The 15277-nt window shown below is 33.9% G+C and overlaps 2 protein-coding genes across 2 annotated transcripts; both read left to right on the top strand.

The window, feature by feature from the left end:
* The first annotated feature begins 312 nt into the window (after positions 1-312).
* LOC133293801 (probable polyol transporter 6) lies at positions 313-2090 on the top strand. The gene is made up of 2 exons (XM_061492402.1): positions 313-559; positions 760-2090. The coding sequence occupies exons 1-2, from the start codon at positions 313-315 to the stop codon at positions 2088-2090; spliced, it is 1578 nt and encodes a 525-aa protein (XP_061348386.1).
* Positions 2091-4743: 2653 nt separating this feature from the next.
* Positions 4744-5448, top strand: LOC133293800 (uncharacterized). The gene has a single exon (XM_061492401.1). It carries the CDS (start codon positions 4744-4746, stop codon positions 5446-5448), a length of 705 nt encoding a protein of 234 aa, XP_061348385.1.
* Positions 5449-15277: the final 9829 nt, after the last annotated feature.

Genomic DNA, 15277 nt, shown 5'->3' with positions numbered 1-15277 from the left:
GAATTAAGAAAGCTGGGTTGGGGTGGGTGGAAGTTGAGGCATTTACGAGTTTTACACCATGGGACTGGGTGCAGAAAGCTGTGCAAGTACCATACGAAAATAGTTAGCTCACGTGGTGTTTTTAATATATTAAATGTTATATTATTTTAAGTATTTTTTTTTAATCTTCTGACAAGTATATTTAGGATAATGTTAGCTGGAATCATCGTTATATTTGTAGATACTTATATTAGATCTTTCATTTGTGGTGTTGTCGTGTCTCGTACAATTTTCTAAAGGCTTTCTAGCTGTTCTGCATTTCTTCTTTCAGAGATGCAAGACAATTCTGCTCTTGATCAAATAAATCACCATTATTATTATCCACTTCCAGGGTCAGATTCTTCTGCTGCAAAATCTGATCTTAATAATGAGGAAAAAGAAGGAACTTCAGCACAGGATGCCTCTCACAAACATAACATATCAGAGGATTCTGTTTCATACCAAAACAAGGGTCATCTCAACAAATATGCACTTGCTGGTGCTATTTTGGCTTCCACAAACTCTATTCTATTGGGTTATGGTAAGTTTTACTAAAACTTGTTCAAAATTTAAAGCCTAATAGATTTGCATGTATTAAACCACAAGTTCCCAAATCAAATGCTCCCCCACAATGGCAATATCCTATGCACCCCAAAATCCATGTAAAATTGTGAAAGAACTTAACAAGTTATGATGTAATTCATAGCAGTATTTTTACTAGGAAAATTTGTGTGTGTGCAGATATTGGGGTCATGAGTGGTGCTGTGCTTTTTATAAGGGAAGATCTCAACCTCACACTAGTCCAAGTAGAAGTCCTTGTTGGGTGCTTGAATGTATGTTCATTGATTGGATCTCTTGCCTCAGGCAAGACTTCTGATTGGATAGGAAGAAGGTACACCATAATTCTTGCTGCAGCAACATTCTTAATAGGTGCTGTGTTGATGGGGCTAGCACCTTCATTCTCATTCCTCATGGCTGGTCGTGTAGTTGCTGGCATTGGTGTTGGTTACTCTCTTATGATTGCCCCAGTTTATGTAGCTGAGCTTTCTCCTACTCTTACAAGAGGCTTCCTCACATCACTCCCTGAAGTCTTCATCAATGTTGGCATTTTACTTGGTTACATTTCAAACTATGCTCTATCAGGACTTCCAAATAACATAAACTGGAGACTAATGCTTGGTGTTGCAGCTGTGCCAGCAATTGTAGTGGCACTAGGTGTGCTAGCAATGCCAGAGTCACCTAGATGGCTTGTAGTGAAGGGTAGGTTTCAGGAAGCAAAGCAGGTTTTGATTAGAACATCAGATAACAAAGAAGAAGCTGAACTGAGGCTTGCAGAAATATCAGAAGCTGCTTCCATAAGAAACCATGGACAAGGGGTTTGGAAGGAGTTGCTTTTAACACCCTCTCGCCCTGTCTTAAGGATTCTTGTAGCTGCCATTGGTGTCAACTTCTTCATGCAAGCTTCTGGGAATGATGCTGTGGTAATTTATAGCCCACAAGTGTTTAGGCAAGCTGGGATTCAGAGTGAGAAGCTGCTTGTAGGTGTTACAATCATCATGGGAATAGCCAAGACTAGCTTTGTTTTCATTTCAGCTTTGTTCTTGGACCGATTTGGGAGGAGGCCCATGTTGTTGTTTGGTTCATGTGGCATGGTAGTCTCATTGTTTATGCTGGGCTTGGGCTGCACCTTGCTTCAATTCTCTGATGACAAGCCCGGATGGACCATTGCTTTATGTGTGGTTGCTGTGTGTGCTACAGTTTCCTTCTTCTCTATTGGGCTTGGGCCCATAACATGGGTATACTCATCAGAGATTTTCCCTATGAGGTTAAGGGCCCAAGGTTCCAGCTTGGCCATTTCTGTGAATCGTTTGGTGAGTGGATTAGTGTCCATGACATTCCTTAGTGTCTCAGAGGCAATAACGTTTGGGGTTGTGTTCTTTGTGCTTTCTGGGGTAATGGTAGTTGGCACAGTTTTCTTTTATTACTTTTTACCAGAGACCAAAGGCAAGAGCTTGGAGGAGATTGAAGCTTTGTTTGAAGATGAGGTTCATCAAGGACAAGTCCTTGCTTAGGATAAATCTTTCATGTCTAATACAAATGTGGTGATATGATTGCAACATTGGTCAACACTCAGAAGTTGAGTACATTTGTGAATAAAGAGAAAGTGGTTTTGTTGTCAAAGAGATTGGCACATAAAGGCAATTTTTTTTATTGTTTTGCTCTCTATGACACATGACATAATTGGATGAATGCTGGAGAAAAGTTCTAGTTGATACTTTTTACCACATACATGCATTGTGATAGCAGATTCTGATTGACTTTCAATAATCAGAAATTGAATGCTTCCTAGGTAGGTCCGAGGGACAAATTATAGGACCTTGTCCCTAATGTTTCCACCACCACCCTCGAGTCACAGGTGCTGAATCCTTGATGCATATTTACATTATATATTTTTCTCTAAGAAACAACGATACAAGTGCCTATATAAAAGAAAAAGTATTACTCACATTATATCTAAAATTGATTATATATATACACAAAAAACATGTTCTGAAAGAAAGACTTTAAAAGTGAAGATGGAGAGTAGACAAAACGGAGACACATTAAAATTTATTAAGGATTGACATAGTGAAGCCGAATGTACCTAAATCACCAAGTTATTATCAGCAAATGATTATATCTCTTGATGAGACAAAAAGATGCTGAGGGGGTAGTTGTGGTTGAGAACACGTGCAAAGAAAAGGGAGGCATAGAGGGCCAAGTGTGTAATCAATGGTATCCTTAAGAATCAAGCACGAGTTTAGACTGTTGAATAGCATCGTCTTGCTAATTTTCTGGGATGCAGACTGGTTCCAAACTCTAGAGACACGTGGCCATTTTCCATTGTTGCTGAAACTTTCTTTGGAGGCTAGCTCTTTGTTACTATCCTTATCAGATTTGATGTTGTTGTTGGTTAGTCTTGGTCAGATGCAATATCCTGGCCCTGGCTAGTGGCCAGTTGTTCTCTTTTCTCAATCATCTTCTACTATTAGGTTCTTGGTTACACATAACTGGCTACTAGCAACTACCTAGCTGTTATATAACTATCTTCCTTATGTATAGCCCTACTATTTCTATCCTACCCCAAGTCCATCACCTATTTCCATGTATTTATTTATCCTACCCATCAATCTTATGCACTATGTATTGTAGAGATATAATATAAAATTATTAATGTGATCTTCATCCGATCGTTTAAATTTTTTGGTTGAATTGATTATTTATATGGTATTAGAGTCTTAATGACAAAGTTTCTTAGCATAGGTAAGCAGAGCCCGTATATTGTCTATCCTTCAAATTCAATGGACTCTTGTATAAGGGGGCGTGTTAAAGAGATATAATATAACATCATTAATGTACCCTTCATCTAATAACTAAAGCTTTTGGGTTGAATTGATTCTTTATACTGTGATGATGGATTATGGAGGTGTATACATGAATATTTATGGTATTATGCTTTGCTGCTTAATCATGCAAATCTATAATATTAAGCGATAACAACCCACCATATGAATTAAGTTATGTAGTATTTTTGAGCCTTTCTAAAAGAAAGATTCTATCAATTAGATCAAAAGTAAATAAGTAAATAAGTAAATAAATAAAGATTCTATAATCATCCCAAATCGGCCAAAACCAAAAGCTAAGAATTAACCATGATTAGAGAAATTTCAAGAGGCACACTAAGAACCACCTGTCTAAGCTGGAAAGTAAGAGAAAGGGACAAAAAACCCCAATGGGACCTAAATCTAACACAGTGCTACTTGCTTGCGTTGAACAAGATCTGTAATGAAATTGTGGGTTCAAATAAATAGTGCAAAATAGCTGTAGTACCATTGACCAAATATGTAAGACAAAGCATGTCTAAGACCGGAAATAAACAAGGAGGAGAATGGCCTTATATTATGAATGGTGTTTATCCAAGCCATGACAATCAGTTAAAAGAAAAGATTCTTTACAGCAAATACTGAACCTCAGATTAACAAATACTAGTTAATTAAATGTTCCACAAGTAATTTTAATTAGGAGAAAATATGCCGCAAAATATATTAAGGCAAGAAGTAATGTGATTAGTGATTACTGACTAGGAGAAAAGATGCCACAAAATATAGAGGCAAAACAGTAATGTGATTAGTGATTACTGAATAGGAGTGATTACTGAATAGGAGAAAAGATGCCAAAAAATATAGGAACATAATAGTTCAAGAAAGACACAATTCAACAACCATCCGCACCTTTCATTTTCCCAAAGAGGCTACACACCAACTCCACCATCAAAAGTAAAAGCAACGAAACTTACAAAAACTTATTTATAATGGAAAAGAGTCACAGTCTTCCATGTTTGGAGGTTGTGGGGTCCCAGTTAGGAAGCAGAAAGAAATTAGAGACAACACAGGAGCGTGTGAAGACAAAAGAGAAACAACAAAAGCAAAGGAAGCCGATGATAGAAAAAGTGAACTCCATTGATCATCCAAAGTGAAAAGCCAAAGTCCCTTTAATGGCTCCTCTGCCTTCTGTCACCTGTATAAAGAAATCTTAGTTGAGATCATCACCAACAACAACCTAAAAAGAGACACATTTAACATTCTCAACAAGTAGTAGTCCCTTCTCTGCACCAAAAGCACCCACCAGAAAAATCTCATCCATAATTAATTCTACAGGAAGTAGTAAACATCATTGCCATCACCAATGCTTCTAAGAAGCTCTATTTCCAGCACCAAGAAGTTCTTCCAAAAGACTCTGAAGAACTTCAAGTCTTTCTTCTCCCCAGGATACCAAAGACTTCCAAAAACTCCTCCCCACAATCACTTCTCTTATTCTGTTGCTACAACCAATGTCATGGACATGAATAGCAACACCAACACCAACACCAACATCAACACCAGTTATCATGACTTGGAGAAGTTGTATACTGATTTCACTGACCAATGGGAGTCAGAGAAAGAGAAAACAAGGAGAAGAAGCAAGAAGAAAGCTGCACTGTCATCTCCAACAAAGCAAGAGAATGAGGTCTATAATGGAAGCTTCATTAACTTGTCCAATGCAAGCCCTTCTTCTCAGAAGAAGAATCAGGTGGAGAAAAGAGAAGAATGTGAGAACAAAAACAATATGGGAAGGCAGCAAGATTCATCATTCAATTCTATGGGAATGAAAGAACATAGATATTGCATGGTGGAACAGAAGCTGAGGGAATTGGAGAAGTTGGACATGAGCAATGTGGATTATGTACTTGATATTGAAGAGGTTCTTCATTACTATTCTCGACTCACTTGCCCTGCATATCTTGAAATTGTGGATAAGTTCTTCATGGAAATGTACTCAGACTTCTTTGGTCCAGCATGGCATGTTACACCTCGCAGTGTAAACTCTAGGCTGAAGCTGAGATATCAGTGAGAGGGTGCCTTTTAACGTTTTCTTGAGTTGATTCTCAGTGTTTATTGACCTTATTATGTTCATGGATGATAAATTGATAATAGCTGTTTGTGTTTGGTGTGTCTAAATAATTCAAATTTATTTTGTTCAATTATTTCATTGATCAATGTATTAATTTGGTGTACAACTAGACAAGTTAGTTCAGAATGCTTTCTGGAAATTGCTGTGTTTCTGAAAATAGTAGATATTTTTTAAGAATGTTCTTGAGATATAAGATAAAATATTGTGGACTTTTATATCTGCTCAGTCTGTAAGAATGGTAGGAACTTGATGAAAAGCATGTAGGCCTTTTTTTGCTCTTGTCTAATGTATAAATATAACCACCCGAGGCTTTTATATAATTTTTTGGTGATTCTGAATCCAAAAATTTTGTTCTTTTCCATATGATTCTTTTGTTATATTTTTGTTAAAGGTAAAACTTTTTGTACTTTTAAAAGAGCAGAAGTTGTTTCTTTTGGCTGCTTACAACTATGTGATTAAGGAGTACATAGTTATAAGCAGCTAAAATGACACAACTTTATACAAAAAATAAAATAAAAATGACACAATTTATCTTCTTTAAAATCACAAACCATTTTTCCTTTGTTAAAAAGATATTTTATCTACCTACATGGAGTCTTATGTGGGGTAAGCATTTTACGTGGATATTGTAAAGAATTAATTCAACCCAAAAATTTAAACTATTAGATAAAGTTACATTAATGATTTTATACTTCCCTAACATATATAATGGATGTTGAGGTGGACATTAGACTAAAAAAATGAGGAATTAAGATTAAAAAAATATTTAGAAGGATTGATTCGTAAAATCATTATATTTAGACAGAATAAGTACATATTTCATTTGTAACCTATTCAAAAGCTTTATCCTTGTACATAATTTTCTCTTAACTCAGAAACCTTGTCTTTAAAGACAATTTTCCTCAACTCAAAAACTTTGACCTAGAATCCATTACCTTGGCTCAAGGTGATTATGTTCAAGGTTGATGATTTTATGAATTTTGCCGCAGATACGAAGGTAGGGAAATTTTTGAGGGCTCATGGTAGTTGGTATTATTTGGTGATGTGGAGGGATAAACTCAAGGTGCAATGGGTATTACCGCATTGATACTTGTTGTTTATGGCTTATCATTAGGGTCACAAAACAGCGGCACACAAAGTTCACAATTGTGGTGGTTTTATTGCGTGAATGTCATAAATCTATTTACTAGACGGTAAACTTTGATTATGGTCTACAGAGGTTGTGGTAAGGATGATCTTGATGTGTGATGGATCTCAAGTGGGTGGATAGGTAGGTCTGATAATTTAGTTGGATATTCACTGAAAACGAGTTTCATGTGAGTTGACAGGGTAGTATAGATTTTCGTTGTTAGTTTGTATTGTATTTTAGGTGTTAGCGGACCGAGGAACCTATGGTGGGGGAGTAGGAGTATAAATGAGTTCGGCCCTAAACCAGACTTTAACTTAAATGAGTTTTGTCAATTTAAAATATTTTAAGTTTGTCTTGCTTTTTCTGATGCAAATTAAATTATAAATTTGATCTAATTTGTTTTTAAAAAATACAAGACTTGGCCTAAGCTACCAAATCTTCAAAAATGATGTATTGCAATATGTAAAATGTAGATTTTCATTACTTTTTATATTTAAGTTGATGTAAAGTTAAAATAGTATAATAGCTGAAGTTATGCCACAGTGCAAAATATTATTAATATTATTATTTTGGTAACAAAATATTATTAGGCTTTATGTTTGTTATGTTACATGATGGAACATAACAAACCTATCCACACATTTGAGAAGAGAGAGGAGAGAGAAGAAAGGAGAGAGAAGAATCAAGAGATAGGACCCACATAAAATTGTGTGTGTACGAAAGTTATGTTACATCATGTAACATAACAAACATAAAACCCAATATTATTTTACTAAAATAAGAGGTTATATTTACAAATTTTTTATTTACAAATTACACTATGTATTACAGGTAGTACATACTAATATGTATTACCTGTAATACATACTATAGTTTGTAAATATAACTCTGCACTTATTTTATTAAAAAATAATAAGATATTAATTTACTAAAAATAATAAAATATTATTTATTAAAAAATATAGGTCGGACCTAGAGGCTTAGAAGCCTGTCATTCTAAAATAGACTTGTGGCCTGATTTCTAAAGAGAAACCTCTATTATTTTTAAAACGGGTCAAGTCAAGCTAAATGCAGGTCAAGCTATAGGCCTTGACAGCTTGGTGGGTGTAAATGAGTCAGACCAAGCAAGACTTTAACTTAAATGAAATAGGTTAATTTAAAATATTTCAATCTTCTTAGCATGCCAAATTATAAGCTTGGTATGACTTGTTTGTAAAAAGTACAAGGCTAATGTATCAAAAAAATAAAAAATATAAGGCTTGACTTAACTTGCCAATCCTTCAAAAATGGTATACACTTTGTAAAATATAGAATATGGTTACATTTTTTATTTTGCATGTTTAAGTTGATGGAGAGTTAAAATAGTACAATAGCTGAAGTTACTTCATAATAAAATATTAAAAAATAAGATATTATTTTATTAAAAAATAATAAAATGTTATTTATTTAAAAATATAGGCCAGGCCTAGAGGATTAGAGGTCAAGGCTAAAGGTGTAAATGGAATAGGCCGGCTTACAAGGGCCTACGATCTAGCTTATATTAGGTCAGACTTGACCTATTATAAATAGTAAAATAGAACAGACCTAAATTTTTTTTTTTAAAATCTATTTAGAAAACAGGCCATAGGCTTTTTTGTACGTGCCGGGCCTATAAGCCTACAGGTCGGCATATATCATACTTTTTATTTTAAATAAAATTATTATTTTAATAATTTTGAATAATAAAGTAATATTATTTTAGTTATTTTTTTAATTGTTAAATATTTAATAGGCTTAAATAGGTTAACAGGCCTAGGCTAATAATTTTATTTTCTAAATATAGGTCAGGCTAGACGTGTAATTTGAGACATACACAGGCTAATAAGCCAGGCCAGATCCAATATGTTTTCACACAGACCTGGCTTATTTAAGACAAAGCCTAGCCTATTTACACCCCTAGTCAAGGCCAAGTCTTAAAACAAATCAAGCCAAGTTAGGCTAAAAATAGACCAAGCCATAAGCCCTCGACAAGCTGTTTGACTCATTTACATCCCTAGTGGGTAGATATCATTAACGGATAAAGAGACAATCCACTATAATAAGTGGGCTTGATTTCATATTTCAACCCAAAATTTTAAAGCATTATATTTATGGATGCTTCCACTTATATAGTTCTTACTTATTTCATTCCTAATTATTGTGGGACTTCACCACTCATACTTTAATTCTCTCAACATTCCCCCTCAAGTTTGAGTCCCAAGTCCAATATTGGTTTCACCGTCAACCAGAAACTTTTTCTAAATATATATGAGGTTACCAAGAATCAACACTTGGCTTCGCAACATGGGCTTGGGAGAATTAACAAATCTGAACTTCATGAACTATCATATCCAAATACTCACCCCAGCCAACCACATAGGTGGCTTAGTTGAACCATCATATATAATCTCATTGTTAGGTAGGCTAGAGGAGTCCATAATGAGAAGATCACCATCAATGTACTAAATTATAATCCATAGTATTTAAACCACATCATATTCTTGTTTGTATCTATTTATCCATATATAGATGCTATTATCTTTCCAAACTCGAGTCCATAGAGAAAATTATAATCAAAGGTTATTTTAATATATTTACTATAGTTAAGAGTTAAATTATAATTACTTGCTTTGATTATCTCATTGTTAAAAAATTAAGAGTCAATTATAATATTAAAGGACTTTATTATACTCTTAATATTACCTATCAAATGTTATGTGACCCAATTAATTACTGATACAATTGATCTCAAGCATTGATTTGGTATATGATCGGCGAACCTGATTGAAAGTTATGGAATATATATTAGGGATGGTTCTCTTTTCCCTTCAATCCTAATTGTATTCTCTCCATCAGAATACATAGCAAGAAAAGAAGGCTTAGAGAGAGAAACTGTAAGAACCCGCACCGTTAATTAAGGAAATTAATTAATTAACTACGAGATTAATGAAATAATTCCATAATTGACCCTAATAATTATGAGAAGGCTTAGATAATTATGATAAGTGATTAATAATGTTGAAAGTCGCTTTCCTGACGAAAAGTGCAGATACTGATTCTGCTCCACGGTATAAATGCGTACCGATGAAGTATCCCGAAAAATTATGAAAAGTATGTATATGTCACTATAATAATATATAGGACTAGTATAACAAGTTTCAAGTTAAAATAATGAGAACTGCAGAACTGATACATGCTTCGTAAAAGCGCGTAACAGAAAAGTAATGCGAAAAATAAAATAAAAATATGAAAAATCTTAGAAAATGGCTAAGTTCAGAATCCTATGTTTGGGATTAAAATTCTAAGCGTAGCTATTAGCGCTAATACAGTACGATTAAGACTTAAGTGGGCTATAAAAGACCTTGGCACATGATCCTATGTCATTTTTGGTGCCTCTTGCGTGGAGTTTCTAAGTGTGGACTTCTTCCACCTTCTTCCTTGTTCTCCATGCATGTGAAAACCTCCAAGACACTATTTTTGCCTTAGATTCTTCCTCCTTAGCTTTCTTTACACTTGAGGGCAACCTTGTGAGGGTGTGAGTAAGCCATTTTCTGAGTTTGAGGTTCAGTCTTTGAGTGCTTGAAGGCTGACTTCACTATTTTGTGGGGAAGGAGCCATTGTTCCTTGCTTATGTGGCTTCAAGAAGTCACCTTTGGAAAGAAAGGACCTTGCTTGTGTGCCATTTTCGTGTCCTTGTGTGCTCTGAACTATGAGGCTGTTGAGAGAGCTCCTAGAGTCACCTTGTTTCTGTTTTGAAGCTTTGGGTAAGTTCATCAACCTTGATCTTGAGTTTCCATAGTTAAAAATGAAGCCTTGTCATGTTTAATAAGATGAACAAGTAACCAACATGATAACTGGTCTAAAGAGGCTTAAAGATGCATGCATGGACGCCCTTATGTGTTAATGGAACCTTGGGAGTGATATCTCGCCAAATGCAAAAACTGCATTATGTTGCGAAATATCTGGATATGATATCCGGATATGAGGTTGGAAATATCCGGATATTGATATCCAGATATGGGACTTGTGATATCCGGATATGGATATCCGGATATGACCCCAACAAATATTCGGATATTCTGGGAATTTCGAGGCAGTGACTGTTCTGTTCATACAGAACTGTATTTGGGGTTTATGGATAGTTAGCTTGCGAGGTAAGCTTTCGTGTCCTCGGTTTAGCCATTGTTGGTTTCACCATAACCCATGGGGGATGGTTTATATGCATGATGTGTTTTCATGTATTGATTTTGAAATGCTGTTGAGTTGTTATGTGCAAGTGCTTATAATATGCATGTGTTGTTCCACCTAGACGGTAAGCCTATGTATGTATGAGACATGCCATAGGGTGATTATGTGGGTGGGTGTAAGTAGTGACTTGCACTGAATGTAGGTAATAGACGTATGTAAATCCTACATTTCTCTGGCCAGTAGAATAGTTGACACACATGACATGATTATTCTGCTGCATTGCACTAGTTTTGGAACTTATATTATATTACTGCTTTTGGAACTTATATTGCACATGTAAGTGAGCTTGGGGTGGAGAAATCCTTGAGGACCCCTTGTCTTCCTAAGATTTATGTTTAGAGATCTCACCCCACGTTTGGGGCACATATTTCAGGTTCAGGTAACTCGGGGGTTGAGACCTCGGGCGGCAGGATGCCGGAGTTGAGTTAGATATCTGCTGTTTATGATGATGTGCTTGGTTGATGACATGCTTATGTTTATTATGCTGTTATTTGTTGTGAGACTCTGTTGGGCCTTGTTGCCTTATTTGGTGAGCATGGAGGTTGTCCATGCCACATTGATTGACTTTGTCTTATTTTAGTTTGAGTTGTACTAATGTATTAGGATTGTGGTCCGGACTACGTGATGTAGTACCGTGACCTAGATACTCACTTTTATTTATATATCGAGGTTATTCAGTGTATTTAGCTTTTGCAATTTACATACATGCGATGTTTTATGAAAAAGAGTTAAGTAATCAACTTAGTAACATTAATGACGGCATAATCAAAAAGAAAAGTTATTCCGTATTTTAATTAAGCGTTGCTTAATACGATGACATGATAACAAACTGGGTAAACACAGGGTGTTACAAAAACCAATACAGTTGCTGACAAGATGACTTGTTACTTCCTCATTATCGTTTCTTGAGTATGTCTTTATCTCTTATGTACGTGAAAATCATGTATTCCTAATATCTTTTTCATGTTTTGTTTATGATTCTTTAAACATGAATATGTAAGAATTTGCTCACATCAGATCGAGGTTTAAGAATTCATGATTTTCCTTGGATGATAATTGAGATATTGATGAAAACAGAATAAATTTTTGAATATGTTCTTGAAGATTAAAAATAAAAATAAAATTAGGGTTTATCTAATTTGTTGTTTTTCGTTGCATAATGTTTCGATTTCGAATAATGGATTTTGAAATTGAAACCGTAGATTTCGATTTAAATGAATGGAAATATCGTTGAAGTTTTATCGATTTTCAATTTCTATTTGAATAAAATCGAATGACTTAAAAATTAAACCATCTTTAATGTCAAACAACTTTTTTTTTTTAAGAATTTTAAATTTCACTGCTAACTTACTACCAATCACATCATTATTGGATCAAAGAGAAAGAATGTTAAAAAGTTTTTGAAAAGAGAGAAAATGTTAATCTAATGGTGATTAGATAGATAGTAAGTTAGTAGTGGAAAATTTTGGTAGTGAGAATATCCCTCCTCATGATTTATAAGTTATAATACGCACACATGTGTAAAAGATGTGTACAGTGGCTACTTTTCAAAGTAAGACGCTTTTTTTAATATCAAAAGCTTATATGTATATGTAAATGAATGTTTAGATTTCCTTCAATGTAATGGATTTCATTACGATGGATTTAATAGCTTTTGTATATATAAAGTTATGTATGATGTGACATACTTTTGATTTGACATTCTTTTAAATTGCAAATATATTATTATTATTATAATATTATATTGTAAACTTTTGTTTTATGTTAATTACCGGACCGTGAATGATTGTCTATATGAATTTGAATTGAAGAAAATATGTGTGATAAAGTTGCGGGTTTCCATGTCCATGTATTAATCTATGTATTAACACTGGAGTTTGGACTTTTGGACTCCTTAATATATGTATTATTTACTATAATTGTTTATATATATATATATATATATAAACACACGGATGAAAGTGAATTGTCATATGAATATAAAATTTTTAATGCCATGATTGAAATTAATATGTAATGGTTGGGGTTTGTTAGTCACCAATATTGCCAAACCAGAATATTATGGCATGCATGAGAATTATGTTTGTTAGTCATCAAAGTGGCCAAAGTAGATTGTGATAGCATGCGTAAAATTATCATTCACCCATTATGTTTATGAAATACCAACTAATGAGATAAAATGGATGAATCGACGTCACTGATGATTAGAAATAAAGGACTTACCCAAAGGTGAATCATATTCTATAGTTAGTGGCATTACGAGGTATATTCATATTTTGGTTAAATATATTTTATCTATCCAAAGATGACATATGTATTTAATTAGAATTGATTAATTACCTACTTATGTTTTGGTATTTACTTATGATAAGTATATGTATCTACCCAAATGAGTGCTTCTTTGTGCTTGTATAATTTTATTTGAATCGCATTTATGATTATTCATGAGCTTTTGTGTATTTTATTTTAATTGCAGCTATTTCCATGAATTTACAAGCTTCATCTGTTACTATGTTTGCTGGTAAAAATTTCTCAGAATGGTATGAACAAGTCAATTTTCACTTAGGTGTTATGGATCTTAACTTGGCACTCCTTGAGGATGAACTTGTTGTTATTACTGAAACGAGTAGTGAGGATGAGAAATCTCACCATAAAGCATGCAAACGAATAACAGGTTAAGCCTTATGTTCATTAAGATGACTGTTTCCAACAACATTAAGTCAACTATTCCACAAACAGAAAGTGCAAAAGAATATATGAAGTTTGTGGAAGGACGCTTCCGTTCAGCGGACAAGTCACTTGCTAGTACTCTTATGGCAAGAGCATATTATTGAGATGACTAATTTTGCAGCAAAACTTAAGACCTTGGGACATACTATTGAGGACTCATTCTTGGTTCAATTTATTCTGAATATGGGCCATTTCAAATTAACTATAACACTCTTAAGGACAAGTGGAATGTTAACGAATTGGCTAGTATGCTCGTTTAGGAAGAAAGACGTTTAAAGAACCATGCGAGTCACTCTGTTAATCTCGTGAGTCAGAAAGCTGGGAAATGATTGAAAGCAAGATCAAGACACTTCAAGAAAAAGAAAGCACATGTGCAAGATAGGCAGGAGAAAGAAAAGAATGAACCAAAGGACATTAGATGCCATTTCTGTAAGAAGTCTGGGCACTATCAAGTTGAATGTCCCAAACATATAGCTTGGTTTGAAAATAAGGGTAAGTATCAATCTTCGTAAGATTCAAATCAAATTTAATTGAAATTCCTAATAATACTTGGTGGCTTGATTTTGGTGCTACAACTCATGTTTCCAACAACTTGCATGAATTTGTTACGATCCGAACTATAAATCCAATTGAAGATCATTTCCTCTTTATGGGAAACAAGAAGAAATCTTCAATTGAAGGCAAAGGAACTTATCGTCTGGTTTTAGATATTGGCTATCATTTGGACTTATTACGCCCTTTTATGTACCGTCATTATCTAGGAACCTTATTTCAGTTTCTATGTTGGATGTTAATGGTTATAAACTTATGTTTGGATCTGGTTGTTTCAATTTATATAAGAATATTGATGTTGTTGGTTCTGGTATTCTGATTGATGGTTTATATAGATTGAAATTGAATGAGTTTTATGCTAAATCATTGCTTAATGTTGTTTACAATGTTGGATTTAAGCGTAAGATAGAGAATGTGAATTTCGCTTTTCTGTGGCATAGAAGATTGGGTCATGTATCCAAAAAAAGAATGATAAGATTGGTGAAGAATGATATTTAGCCAAATTTAGATTTTACTGATTTTGAATTATGTGTGGATTGCATTAAGAAAGATTTAATAGTGTGAGATATAGATTAGCGGAAGCTTAAGACGAATCGAAGGAAATCTATTAACATTGTGGTGGGTTAGACATATTTTTATTTCTATGCTCTAGATGATCTCATTTTAATCATTTCCCGTATATTTCCCTTTATATCTTTCTTTACCATCCCTTCCCCCCTTTTTTCTTTCTATTTTCTTCTCTTATTTATTTTATTTATTTATTTTTCATATGTATTTTTCTCTCTTATTTATCTTTACTTTATTTTATTTTATTTTTAAGTGTTTATTATCATTTTTTAATCTCTAGTGTTATTTGTATTTTATTATCTTTTAATCTTTATTTCTTCAATAGTTTTGTACTTTTCATTTAGGTTTATTGCCACTGATCCCAATTAATTTAGGATAAAAATGATGTTGATATTAATAATTAAAATCTATATACATGAAATTTGTAAAGACCCTATTTTTTTTTTTTGTAAATAAAGAGGGGCTAAGCCCCAGAAACAGAAATAAATTACAAATCAGAAACTAACAAGCTAGACATATTTCTAG

The sequence above is a fragment of the Gastrolobium bilobum genome, unplaced genomic scaffold (assembly GCF_033153095.1).
Source record: "Gastrolobium bilobum isolate Gb01-03AN ecotype WA unplaced genomic scaffold, APGP_CSIRO_Gbil_v1 utg68430, whole genome shotgun sequence".
NCBI lineage: Eukaryota > Viridiplantae > Streptophyta > Magnoliopsida > Fabales > Fabaceae > Gastrolobium > Gastrolobium bilobum.
This window is presented reverse-complemented; position numbering and strand designations above follow the sequence as displayed.